Source organism: Mustela lutreola, chromosome 9, assembly GCF_030435805.1.
Source record: "Mustela lutreola isolate mMusLut2 chromosome 9, mMusLut2.pri, whole genome shotgun sequence".
NCBI classification, from domain to species: Eukaryota; Metazoa; Chordata; class Mammalia; order Carnivora; family Mustelidae; genus Mustela; species Mustela lutreola.
In genome coordinates this window covers 11364742-11379036 of record NC_081298.1, presented here as the reverse complement: position 1 = coordinate 11379036, position 14295 = coordinate 11364742, and the positions used below count along the sequence as shown (strand labels likewise).

The 14295-nt window shown below is 43.4% G+C and overlaps 1 protein-coding gene across 2 annotated transcripts in view; it reads right to left on the bottom strand.

The window, feature by feature from the left end:
• The window catches only part of B4GALT5 (beta-1,4-galactosyltransferase 5), a 92544-nt gene that overhangs the window by 15469 nt on the left and 62780 nt on the right, over positions 1-14295 (bottom strand). For both annotated transcript variants that reach the window (XM_059132863.1, XM_059132862.1), the window contains exon 2: positions 3780-3914. In XM_059132863.1, the coding sequence (XP_058988846.1) occupies positions 3780-3914 (135 nt within the window). The remainder of the gene's footprint in view (positions 1-3779; positions 3915-14295) is intronic.

Here is a 14295-nt window from a genome sequence, read left to right as displayed (position 1 = left end):
GTGGTGGTGCCTGGCGGGCTCGGTCAGAAAAGTGTGTGACTCTTGATCTCAAGGTGGTGGGTTTGAGTCCCAGAGCAGGGGTAGAGATTACTAAAAAACATAAATAAACTTTAACAAACAAGCAAAAAAAGCCCTAATTGGGAATTTTCTTCTGATTCCAATGTTCTTTTGAATATCTCCCCCTCTGCTCACAGGAAGTTCTATAGGATTCCTGATCTCATACACTCATGGCTTTCAGTGACAGCAAGAAACTTCTCCAGGTTATCACATCAAGTGTATTTCCTGGCTCACAGTCCTCATCTCTTAAAGTGCGTTCTTATTAGATGATCACCACTTTAGCTTTCAAGGGAAAAGAAAGCTAGCGTTATACCTAAATGTCACATGAAACTTTTCAGCTACCCTCAACATCACGAAGGCTACTGAATGTGGGTGTGAGTCCCCAGCACCGTGTCCAGGGTTGGGCAGCAGAGGTCAGGGACCACCTCAGTCCTGCTGCTACCCTTGTCAAGCCCCTGGTGGCTCCTGGCCAGAGTGGTTGGGTCAGAAATGACAGTCCCCCCAACTGTCTTGGAAGCTTCAAGTCCAGGGTGCCCTCTCCGACGGTGCCAGGCAGAGAACTGCTTTGAAATGAATAAAAATGGTGGTTTTCACTCGATACACTTCCCATGAAGTAGTATTTCCTCTTTAATACCCACTCCCTTCCCTAGATGTGCCAATAAAACAGAAGCCAATTAGGATGATAAAGTTGAAATTAGGTTACAACACTTAAATGTTTTCTTGTTAAATCTATTCACTCATGCACTCAAAAACCACTTCCTGAGGGCCTATGTGCTAGGCAGTGTACGTGTGCTGGGGCTACATGGATGGAAGAGGCTATGAAGGCACTACGCGGACCCAGAAGTCAGCAGGCCCAACCCCGCAGCCACATGAAGTCCTGTAACTCCTGACTGCTTCCAGCCTCTCATCCCTAAAGTGGGGACACAGCATATAACCTACTGAGTCCCTCACAAGTCCATGAGGCAATGCAAGTCAAGTGGCTAGCACACTGTAAGACAGCCCCTGAGAGCAAAGACTTCCAATCTATAAGGGAAACAGACACCATGAACACAAAATGAATGATTATTTCAACCAGAGGGAGGCTGAGAAAAATTATTTCAGTGTATGATAATTTGAGAATAAACACATGCCACGTCAAATAATACCAGGTCCCTGGATAAGCCTTCCAAGACACAACTCGGTTGGTGCTTAGTTTTCAAGAACAGCCACCCTAGAGGAGTTAGTGAGACTTTGTGCCCTGCTTATGCTCCTCTAACTTCTGAGAGAGAGCAGACTACTTCGCTAAAGGCCCAGATGGAAGTCCTAGCAGTCATGTGACCTTGGAGAGGCATGAACACTCGGACAGGATAAATGACCCAGTGGCATCAATGTTCCTTTTTCCTGACTCATCAGGAGAAAGAGCTCTGGAGAAGCAGTCAAAGGACTCCCTACTTTCTTTTTAAGATTTTTTATTTATTTATTTGACAGAGATCACAAGTAGGCAGAGAGATGGACAGAGAGAGAGCAGGAAGCAGACTCCCCACTGAGCAGAGAGCCTGATGCGGGGCTCGATCCCAGGACCCTGAGATCATGACCTGAGCCAAAGGCAGAGGCTTAACCCACTGAGCCACCCAGGCGCCCCTATGTTTGGATTTTTTTAGGACTCCCAACTTTCATCACACGACAACAAGCAGGTTTGGGGCAGGGTTCAGGGAAAGTCATATGACCCAGCCACTCCAAAACCAAGATTATTTGTACTACAGAAGAAATGGAAGTCACCTAAAATCCTGCCTACCCACAGGGCCTTGCTGGAGTTGAGGGAGACAATGTGTGAGGGGATTATTTGCAAAACCTAATGCCACACACAATGAATTAGGAAACAGAAGTGCGCTCAGCCTTCTCCCATGGCTTGATCAGCCTTCTCCCATGGCTTGAGGTGCTTTACCGGTTCCTCTTCCAGGTCTGGGTCAGAGCTCAGGTAACTGTCCCCTGAAACCACAATCTGGCAGAAAAGCCCTGGGAAGTCAATCACTTGCTCTTTGCAAACAACAAGAAAGGAAGTGTTAAAGCTTCAGTTTGCTAACTATACTCCTTTGTTGCTAAGCTGGCCAGCAGGGCAGACTGAAGATAAATGAGGATGTGGTCAATTCTTTTAAGGATTTCGTTTCCCTCTGAGAGGCAATGCTTTCTCCTGAGACCCCAAGCACCACAGAATTCTCATCTGCAATGTTTGCAAAGCAATTTCACATTCCACAGTGAGCTCTGGATAACTGAAGAACTTACTATGGAAGAAAAGAGGGCTGATTTGAAGGAAAGAATATTTCTTAAACTGTACTCATTTTATAATACTGTACTAGGTTTGAGTGAAATTGGTAAGGAGCCACAGGAAAGCACACTAGTTCTCAGTTAAAGACATAAAAGGCAAATCATCAATGCTTAGCAAAATAATATCTCAGAATCTATTGTTTAAATAAAAATTATCCCTGGCCAGACAGGAGAAGCTGCACGACCGTCCCATTTAACCGCCTGGAAATACTTTCTATGTTCAATTTTTGGAAGAGTTAAAAAGAGAGACAAAAAAGACAGCTTTCAAAGGTGAGGAACTTACCATGTTTAGCCTCTATAAAAATAGTTAAGAGTCAAAATCATGATTCAGAAACAAGTTCTTTTAATATAATGTTAGGCAAGCCATCTAACCTCTGTGTTCTTTTTTCCTCTTTATATAATTAGTGCTTATAAGATAATAAAAGCCACAGGTAAAAGACTGAGAAGGCAGAAATGTTCACTCTCGTGTCTGTCATTGCTATCTTTAGCTAAATAGTCTGCAAAGCTTTCTGCAAAGCTGAACGATGCTGAGATTACCACCGAGAAACTCCGTCACGTAGCCGGAACTAAACCACAGATGAAAACCACGGCTGACCACAAAGGTAAACCAGGTAAACGATTAAGCTTTTCTTCCAGAAATTGGCTTTTTTGATTCGTGGAGACTGTTGCAGTCTCCATTTAAGAATTGAAATGGGAATTTGTGGAGTCTCAAGGCCTTGGTAGAGTCCCGCTGGACTGACCAAATTCGAGTCGCGTCCGACAAGAAGACAGAGCTGGAGCCATCTTCCCGTGCGGCCGCCCTGGCTAGATCTGCTTTGAATACACTGTGGACCACCACTACCTCCACATGCAACTAAACAGAACAAAACACGCCCACCAACCCCAAAGTGTGAAACCATACAATCATTAAGTGAAGGACCTCTGGTCGTGTGGAACATTTTTTGTAATCAAAAGTATTTCCAGAAACAGCTTTTGGTCCTCCTCTTTTGCTTGCGTCCTAACACACGCGTCCTTTCGGCCACCCTTAATATACTGTCAGCAAAATGAACAAGGATTCATTTTGCAAGAGTCTCTCTTTTTTTTTTTTTCTGTAATCAGGGAAGACGCAGCCAAACCTTCTTTTACAATGCACTTTTCCCCATCAAAAATAATTATTCGAACCAAATTCACCTCTGTGGGGAGGACATTCTTTTTTTTTTTTTGAAGATTTTATTTATTTGACAGAGAGAGATCACAAGTAGGCAGAGAGAGAGGAAGGGAAGCAGGCTTCCTGCTGAGCAGAGAGCAGGATGCGGGGCTCAATCCCAGTACCCTGGGATCATGACCTGAGCCGAAGGCAGAGGCTTTAACCCATTGAGCCACCCAGGTGCCCCGGGAGAAGACATTCTAATCAGACCATCACTTTACTAAAAATATACCTGAGTCATTCACGCTGCTGTTCCTCTTGGCATAAGCACTCCGAACCACCTGCTCATAGACCTGAGCGCCAATTGTTCTCATGTTGTCCCGGATCAGAATGCCTTGAGCTTGCATCATGAAGAGGTAGGTGTTCACTGCAGAGAACAGAAGGGGGAAAAGAGGTGAATTCAAAGACAATCATTAAAATAAAACAAACACAAATACTTGGGGTTTCTTTCTTTTTTAAACTTCTTTCAGCTCTAAAACTCCCCAAATGCCTTAACTCTATTTTCTATACTGGGGTCTACGTTTCCAGGACACTAACATTTCTTGGGTAGCTCAGTAGGACTAAAGGGAATTTCTGTCAATATTCAGCCGTTTCAGGGGTGGGGGAGGGACACAAACCCATAAATTTTAGAAGTATATTCCACCAAATTTATTCTTCAAATATCCAATCTGTATTCTGGCACTGTGATGACCCAAAACCTTTATGGATTGGATTAAAACATTTAAAAAAGATCTCATCTCCCTTAACTTGACCTTCTTAACACTCAACAGCTATACTCCGAGAAAGGAAACCACTATGCCTACTAGAAACTATGCCTACTAGAAACATTTAGGTCCAGATATGGTCCTGGCAATCTCTGAAAGTGGTGGTCTAAGGCTCCAGCGACTTTTCTTTGGGGGATCTGGAGAGACAAGAAGATAATGAAAGACTGTCCTCAGTCTGACCACCCACCCGCCCCACCCCGAAAGCCCAAAGCAATGGACAAAGAACCCGCAACTTGATCCAAGGGTCAAGTGAAACATATTCCCTTTGTACTATGTACAAATACTGAACTATCGCTTTGCACACCTGTGACCCATCTGTCAATTATACCTCAATAAAAGCAAAACAAAACAAGAAAGTTATTCTTAACAATTACTCAGATTAACTATCCCATTGTCATTCCTGGGGAATGATCTCCACTCGTGCTTTTTTGAAGTGTCTCGGAGATGTGAAACTAGGGAGTCACAAAGACGAGTGAGTATGGTTCCTGTTTGCTCCCTTGCAATCTCAAACACCATGTCATCCATTTTCAAGAAATACAAGGTTTCAAAACACAATCTGTTTTTGAAGATTTTATTTACTTGACAGAAAAGAGAGAGAGCACACGTGCGAGAACAGGAACACAAGCAAGGGGAGAGGGAGAGGGAGAAGCAGGCTTCCTAGCCAGCAGGGAGCCTGATGCCGGCTGGATCCCAGGATGCTGGGATCATGACCTGAGCCGGAGGCAGATGCTTAATGACCGAACCACCCAGGCGCCCCTCAAAACACAACTTCTTAACCAGCCATTCTAACCTACCCACTTTTCTCTTGACCACAGTACAAGGGGGGTGTCTTACAGGGGTGGCACATTTATAACTCCAAACTCCAGTGTGTGCTGGAGAGATCATCTGAGCACGTAACTGCCCTCCAACCAGGCCCCAGGCAGGGATGGTACCAAGCGCCTGGGCCACTCCGCCAGACTCATCCACGAGGCCTCGGGCTGTCCTGGCTCTTCCATTAGGCAAGTTTTATGGACACCACTTCATTATTATCCACAGAGTCCTGCACACAATGGGCAGTAAATAACGACTAAGTGAATGAAGTGCGGACGTCAATTTACTTTATTTCAAGCTCCTCTGTTTGGTGCTTGGACTGGAGACAGGGGTGGGGATGGGGACAGACCAACTGGCACAATTGTCCATGAAAACCCAAGGTGGCCCACATTAAATAGGGACATAAAATCTTGCAAAGGATTTAAATGATCTCTAAGGTATATCCTGAGCCATAAAATAATTTTAAAAAGTCAGTGTAATGCTTTCAGAAATGAGGTGGTTTCAAAGTCGGCCTTGCACCAATGGGAAGACAGCCACACATTCACTTTTGACAGGGCAGAGGAGAGATCAGATAGAATATTTATTCTCTACAGCTGGAGAAGCTATCGGAAAGGACCAGCTTCAAATCCTTAAAAAAGTGTAATTCTGTGAAGCCTCTGAAAGCAAGAGTCACATCTCAGTTTTAATCTACAGCAGACAGCACAGGTCACAGGAGACAGGATTCTAGAAATATCCCTAAACAGAAGATTTAAACTCCATACAATATCAAATTTCTAATGTGGTTTCAAAGTTTTTTTTTTTTAATCATTTGGGATATAGAGTATGTACATTATACATATTATATATAACTGCCCTGAAACCTTCCTTCCATCCCCAACATAATACTAAGCAAGCTGTCTTCAATAATATGAAAACAGTGGGGCACCTGGGTGGCTCAGTCAGCTAAGCGGCTGCCTTCAGCTCACATCATGATCCCAGAGTCCTGGGATCAAGTCACCACATCGGGTTCCCTGATCAGCAGGGGTGCCTGCTTCTCTCTCTGCTTACGTACTCTTTCCTTCAAATAAATAAATAAAGTCTTTAAAAAAATAATATGAATACAGATATTTACTAAACATTGCATGTAAGGCTGTTAGCTGGGCACTGCAGAAACATACTACTTCCCTTCCCCTAAATTTCAGTCTTCTGGGGTACTTTTATCTTCTGTACTGCAAAGGACACTGTTGTTGGCCCCTCTTTTAAATTCTCCCCTCCTTTTTAAAAAGATTTGTTGGTTTATTTTTGAGAGAGCAGGGGGGAGTGGCAGACAGAGAGGGAGAAAAGCAGATGCCCCACTGAGCACAGACAGCAATGGGAGGACACAATCCCAGGATCCCAAGAGCCAGATGCTCAACCAACTGAGCCACCCAGAGGCCTCTCTCCCTTTCTTGGATCTGGAATCCCACGTGGGGCCCATGAACTTGCACTTGTAGCAAGCTCACAAGTGATACCAAAGTGGGGGGTCTGAGGATATTTCCAGAACCATGGCTCTAGAGAACTTCAGCTACGTAAGAAACCATGAGTAACATCTGCTGAGCCTTTAATTACATAATTCTTTATCTCATTTAATTCTCATAATTATCCTAAGAGGCAAGTAATACTATTCAATTTACAGTCCATGTCTAGGCTCCAGGTGTGTCTCTACTCAAAGGACTGAGCTTTAAGACCCTGCTCATCCATGCTCTAGCCACAGCCTCTCCCTCAAAGATTTCAGGAACCGACATGGCTTACACGATTACTAAGGAGCCAGCCTCTCCAACCTTTATTCCCTCCACAAAGCTGCCAGATGGATTTTCCGTAATTAACAGATTTATCCACACTGCTCCTGTTCAAAAGCCTTCCATCCGGGGGCTTCTGCTCTCCTGTCTGCCATGCAAACCACATTAATCCTTCAACCCCCAGTTTACATACTTCTTCAGTCTTCTTCTGGAATTTCTGTGCTACTGTTAACAAATGATCAAAACTGGGCCCCTTGTTTCTATTTTGTCCTAAGCTGGCTAGCAACGGACTCACATGTTGGTCTTGCCATTCAACTAACAAATGTTTTTTCTTATTATCTACAGGAATTAGCACAACACTGAAAAAAATAAAAGGCCGAGGAAATAAATTCTGCCAAAAAAAAGAAAATAATCATAAATTCACAGTCTCAGGACTGGATGGGATTTTGAGGAACACTTGTCATCACCATTTAATGCTTCCACACCAAACCTAAAACTGTGCCTTCCAGGAAGACTGAGTCAGTATGTAAGCCACAGTTATCTTCGAAGAAAATCCTACTTTGGGTTTGGTCCAAAACGTTTCCCCATCACTTTACCCACTGGTTCTCATTCCACAGTCAAATCCTTTTCCCCCACCTGGGATAGCCGAGGTCAGAAGTTTCCTATTTCCCTCCACCCTCACCTCAACCCACCTAACCTTTCCTGCCCCGCAAGGCTAGGCAGCCCCACTTCCTTTGTGCGCCCCTCTGCATCCTGGCTGCTGGCCTCTGGATAGAGGCCCAGCAGTCTACACTTGACAAAGGGAGGTGCCATGCTGACGGAGTCGTCCAGGAGCAGTCTGATGGGCCCAGAAACAAGCAGGACCACCAGCAACCCTATTCCATCTGTTACAAAGTGGTCTACTCAATTGAGCCCCTCTTGGAGATTCACAATGCAGGATAACACAAGGCCAAAGAAATTCTACAACAGAGATGTCCAATGATTTAAAACTGGCCACTTCCCCAATTAGCCCCATTTCCTCCGCAAAACTAGCAACATAAGTGATTCTCCGCAGAACTTTGGGAAATTTCGTTTTATTAACAGAATTTAGAATTTCCCATTACCTGTAATCAACTGATAACTGCGGACGGTCACTGATAACAGCAGTCACACCACATTACTGATTCAGAAGCTTGCTGGAGTCAAAAATCCTCAATCTTTCTAGATACGGGCTACCGCTGCCCCTTTCCTCTTCTGTGCTCACGGTTATACAAATCCAACTAGAGGACCTTACAAATGTCCCTATTAAAGTCCTGCTACTAAATTTATGTGTATGGCTCTGTCCTGAGCTAGGAAGTACACAGGCACACACATTGCTTTCAACCTAAATTATTTAAATTTACATCTTGGGGGGGTGCCTGGGTGGCTCAGTCCGTTAAGCATCTGCCTTCAGCTCTGGTCATGGTCCCAGGGTCCTGGGATCAAGACCCACATCCGGCTCTCTGCTCAGTAGGGAGCCTGCTTCCCTAGGCCTCTCTGCTACTTATGATCTCTGTCTCTGTCAAATAAATAAAATCTTAAATAAAATAAAATAAAATTCACATCTTTGTGAAGTAGATATCATCACGATTTTTAAATTTTAGATAAGGAAGTCAAGTCCTCCAGAAGTCATCTATCCAAGGTCACATGGTAGCAAAGTCAAAAACCCAAGAGGGTGAAATCAGGTGTTCCCTAAGATTTTGATGAGCTTTTGGGAAAACAGTAGTTTCCAATAATATGGTCTTGATCAATGGTGACTGAATCACAGCTAAAAAACCCAATTTAAACTGGCACACAGCAGTTATATCCTCCATCGTGTCAACAAGTTATCTATGGAGCAACTGCTTTCCTGGGTACTTTTTACAGGCAGTACTAGGCCACAGGGGACCAAGGATGAGTAGGACAGCACAGGGTAAGGTACAGACACATACAAGAAATTATCATGCAGGGTGATAAATGCTAAAATAACATTTGCTACAAATTCAGGCTTACTAGTAACTTTTTTACGTTTTCACGAGAAACCATTATTATTATCGAGGCCCAGTACCTAGGTTGAAGGATCTCTTATGACCCGAATGCAATGGAGAAGAAGTAAGCCCCATTCAGGTTTGCATAATTGGAAATTTCCATCCAGGTGCCAATGTAAGTAGCCTTGGGCCATGGCTTTAACTGGAGCGTTTCGGGGAGCAAAGCACTGGGTCTCCTAATGGGAAGACATACTCTCTCCTCTCCATTAGAATTCTGGTCAGCCTCCATATCCATATGAATCAGGTAAATGATTTTCACTTGAACACACACATTAATAAATGACTCTGACGCATAAAAATTCCTTACAAGATAATGAGTCTGACATTCCAGATGAGAAGCAAAATAATCCAAGGAAAAGACAACATTATAAGATCCTGTATACTTAAAGAGCTCGTAATTTGTTATCCTAAACATGTATAATTCTCCGTGTTTGTTACATCTGGCTTGGTAATCTACAAGGAGGAAAAGAAAGCCATTCTTTTCCTGACTACCCTTAAAGATCTGTGTCTTATCCCCAAAAAGCAAACACCCCAACACGCACACATGTACGTACCCACACAGCCCAATCTGCCTTTCCTGCTTTATGTTCCCATTTGATCTACTACATATTTTCTTATTTGTCTTGTCTACTGCACACCTCCCTCACTGGAATGTGAGCTCCATGAGGTCAAGGAGCTATACCCCAGGTGGAGAGAACAGTGTGTCTGGAACCCAGAAGATGCACAACCAATATGTGAATAAGCCGGTCAGGACACTAAACAATGGAGTCTTCTGAACTTGCGCCCAAGGAGGCAGAGATATGGGACTCCAAGCCCTTCTCTTCTATTAGCTACCTCTCCTTTAAGAGAAACCCCAAATGTTGTTCCATGATCTAACCTGTTCCTAAGAAAAGTTCAGCAATTACTTTTTATCAATTGAGCCAAACTGCCAAATAGATTAGGTTTCCCCCCCAAAATGTTCTTTCCCCTCCTCCCAAAGTTGTCTAGTTTTTGTTTTTTTCCCACCCATGTTCTTAATATAATGTGCAAGTTTATTCAAAACCTTATACAAAAGGGGCACGTGGGTGGCACAGTCAGTTAATCATCCAACTCTTGCTTTCAGCTCAGATCATGATCTCATGGGTCATGAGGTCGAGCCCCACACTGGGCTCCCCACTCAGCGGGGAAGATTCTGGTTGAAGAATCTGGTTGAAGATTCTCCCTCTCCCTCTGTCTCCTTCCCCACTCTCATGCATACTCTCTCTCTTAAATAAATGAATCATCATTAAAAAAAAAAAAAGAAACCTTATCCAACATTACCTGTAACAGAAAAACACTGAGGAAAAACCTGAATGTCTATCCAAACAAGACTGGTTGAATAAATTCTTGTACATTCACCTGGATGGCGGCAGTACTATAAATTCTCGTACACTCACATGGATGGAGAAAGTACTACGAGGCCATAAAGAAAAGAGAGGAACCATTAAAAATAGCCCCAAACTGGAAAGAACCCATAAGTCCTTCTACAGTAGAACAAATTAAAAATTTGTAGCTTATCTGGATCTTGGAATACTATAGAGCGACCAGAATGAACAACCGTAACTATATGCAACCCTACTGACCGATCTCTCACACATCATATGGAACAAAGACACCAAGGAGAACATGGTGCCACTCCATGTAAATCAAGCTGAAAACAGGCACAACCAGAGTATAGCCTAAGAAGTCAGGAGAATACATATCCTTGGGATGGGTGGTGGGGTTGAAGGGGGCTTCTGGGAATTTTATTATTTCTTGGGCATACAAAGGTGTGTTCATTTTGTAAAAACTCATTAAGCTGTTCACTTATTTGTGAATAGTAAGTATATTTCCATAAAATTTATGCCCCCCCAAAGAGTAAAGAAAACCTGTAAACTGAATTCCAGGATATCTTGTTAAATGAAAAAAAAAAAAAAAAAAAGCAAAAAGCCTTAACTGCATGCACACACACGCACGTGTGCTGTTTCAGCAATGAGGTGAAATTTATATACTCATACATTTTTTATAAAAAGAAACATACAAAAGGCAAACCAGGTAAGACGCTTCTTATACACCTATTATGTGCCAAAAACTGCCCTCTGCTCTGTGGATAAAAAGTTAACTATAAATAAGATAGAGCAGTCCTTGTGATTATCTGTACTACATCACCCAGACAAGGAAACTGTAACTGGTCATGTGTCCAAAGGACAGGAGAATGGCTCTTAATCATACTGTGAGGCGGGGTCGGGAAAATACTCTCAAGGAGGTGGAGTCTAGGGGCACCTGGGTGGCTCAGTCAGTTAAGCGTCTGCTTTTGGCTCAGGTCATGATCCCAGGGTCCTGGGATCGAGCCCTACATTGGGCTCCCTGCTCAGCAAGGAGGCTTCTCCCTCTCCCTCTGCCTGTCGCTACCCCTGCTTGTGCGTGCTCTCTCTGTCAAATAAATAAATAAAATCTTTAAAGAAAAAAAAGAAGAGGTTGAGTCTAGGGTCGGGTCTGGAAAGAAGAGTGCAGCATAGGCTGGAGAAGAGCACCCAGGAGGACTAACGGGCATCAAGGGAGAAATAACATGTTTGAGAATCAAAAAGCAGTTCAGCAGGGCTGGACTGAAGGGTATATACTGCAAAAACGAGAAGGGAGGCTAGAAAGACAGAGGCGGTGAGATCACAAAGGGCTTTATGTGCTATATTTAGGGGCTTGACATTGAAGAAATAGTCCAGGATCAGATTTCCAGTGGGCCAACTAGCAGGTATTCATCAAAACAAGTGAATTCACCACTACTCAGATAGGCTCCAGATAAGGGACTGATATTTTTGGTATCTAGACCTAAGTTCCTTTATCCAAGGAAGAAAGTTTGGACGAGCTGACTGAGCCTGTGTGTGCAGAATCCCACTTGGTTATTAAAAGTTGGGTGTCCAAGTCTTACCAAAGGCCATATTTTCACTCGACGTGAAGCAGCAGGAGGGACATTCTGTCTGCCAAATCTTGGAGCCAGCAGATGGGAGTGAAAAATAGAAACCTGGGGACTACTCATAGTAACTACAGGGGGGGAGGGCTGTGGCGAGGGGCAGGCTTCTGGAGTGGGCAAGGGGCTGCTTCGCATGCGAGTGGGCTGCCAGACTCCCGTGTTCTTTCGCTGGGTTCACTCACACCAGGCATCTCTGTTCTGTCCACCCCTACAGACCATGCAATGTGTGATTTATAACATGTCAAATACAACGCAGGAAAACATGCCTGCAACAAATCTTATGATCCAGGGCTATACTCCATTCGGATGTCCACCCTCTCAAAGAACCAGGAAAGAGAGAGAATGTAAAGAGAACAGAAGCAGAAAAGGCAGGCCTAGAGGAAAAGGGAAGGCTGTTCACTTTCTCCCCCCTTCCCCCACACATTAAGAGACACAAGATAAGATGCAAATGTAGGGGAAAAAAAGAACAGAGATGGGTCATTGGAGTTTTGGACTTGAATTTTGCCGTGGGAGAGTACTGCAAAACATTCACTCCTCCCCCCCTTAAAAAGACTGATTGATTGATTGACTGATTGATTTGACAGACAAGAGATCACAAGTAGGCAGAGAGGCAGGCAGAGAGAGAGGAGGAAGCAGGCTCCCCCCTGAGCAGAGAGCCTGATGCAGGGCTCAATCCCAGGACTCTGGGATAATGACCTGAGCCGAAGGCAGAGAGGCCTAACCCACTGAGCCACCCAGGTGCCCCGTTCACTACCTTTTTTGACCAGTATTTTCTGAGAAAAATAAGAACCAGAAAAAATAACTGATCTCACCACCGAAAAAAGAGATCATCGATGTTCACTGCCCTGTACAGAGGTATTGTATAAAGAATGCATTCACTAGTATTCTGCTTATAAAGAGGATTCCTGGGAGAAGGAATATATTTCCTGAGCCCCGGTGTGCCAGCACTTTCCCAAATACCCATGTCACCTCATTCCCTCTTTACATTAAATCAGGGTAGGTTACCACCCTCATTTTATAGATGAGGGGCCTCAGGACTGGAAAAGTAACTTGACTGTGTGTAGCTAAGATTTGTCTCCAGAGTCCATGTATGTATGTATGTATGTATGTAATAAAAAATTTTAATTTACAGAGTCCAAGTTTTTAATGAATACTATGTTCCATCATCTCAGATTCTCAAATGCCTACAAATCCCTTAAACACACAGCTCATGTTCCCACACTTTGCTTATAGATTCCTTTTATCGTGATCTTCACTGTCAATATCATACCCCCGACTGGCTTCCAATATCATATTTCAGTAGTCCATGCCGGTGCTCATGATATATAGTATGGTGAGTCCCCAAAACTTTAAGTTTTATAAAAATGTAGTAAGTTTGAAGCTCTAATGTGAATCCTGAATTTCTGCATTTCAGATCTACTTAAAATGTTTGAGGCTTATACTACACACTGAGAGATATTAAGATCTAAGGTTCTGGGTGCCCAGTGACACATACTTAAGAAAGAAAATAAACCTGTTTTTGTTTTTAAGATGCGAGGAATTTTTTCGGGGCACCAGGTCATAAGCCTCCAACTCCGGATTTCGGCTCAGGTCATGATCTCAGGATTGTGAGATGGGAGCCTGGTGTGGGCCTCTACACTGGGTGTGGAGCCTGCTTAATTAAGATTCTCTCTCCCTCTGCTCCCCCTCCTCTCCACACTTGTGCATGCTGTCTTTAAAAAAAAAAAAAAAAAAAAAAAAAAAGATGCAAGGAATTTTTTGACAACAAATTTACAGCCTTTGGCACATCTATTTTAATGTTCAGGAGCAACTGTGTGGCAATTTTCACACAAAAAGTATTTAAAAAAAACTGGGTGTTGGCAAGGAAACATTAAGAGATTAAGGAACCCCCAAAGCTATTTTGGGGGAAAAATTTCACTTGCCAAGTCTTTTTCTTTCCTGGTTCTTCCCATCTGAAGCAGAAAAACTGCCAAGTCAATCACAGGTTCTTTTTTCCACCCTCCCTAGTTATTATTCCCAGCTATTAAAAAAAAAAACAAAACAAAAACCAAAAACCCAAGTGGTAAAAATTAACAACTATGAAATCCTCTGTAAACATTTCCACCGACCTGTTAGTCTATTATCTGTTAAATTATTAAACTGTACATGAGATTCAAAATGAAAATTCTTCCTGAACAAGTATTAACTAGCCAAGCAGCCTAAGGCAGTCACTTCAGCTTTCGCTGTTCCCCCCAAATTCTTAACAGCATGATTCCCAACCTCCTCAAGTACATACCCACAAGAGAGGCTCAGCCAACACGGATACCCCAATTCTGTACTGTGCAACCTGCATGGAACCCTGGGTCATTAAAAACTAGAAATTACCTTCCTGGTGCTGCCCACACAATGCCTACAGCCCCTGCCCTAG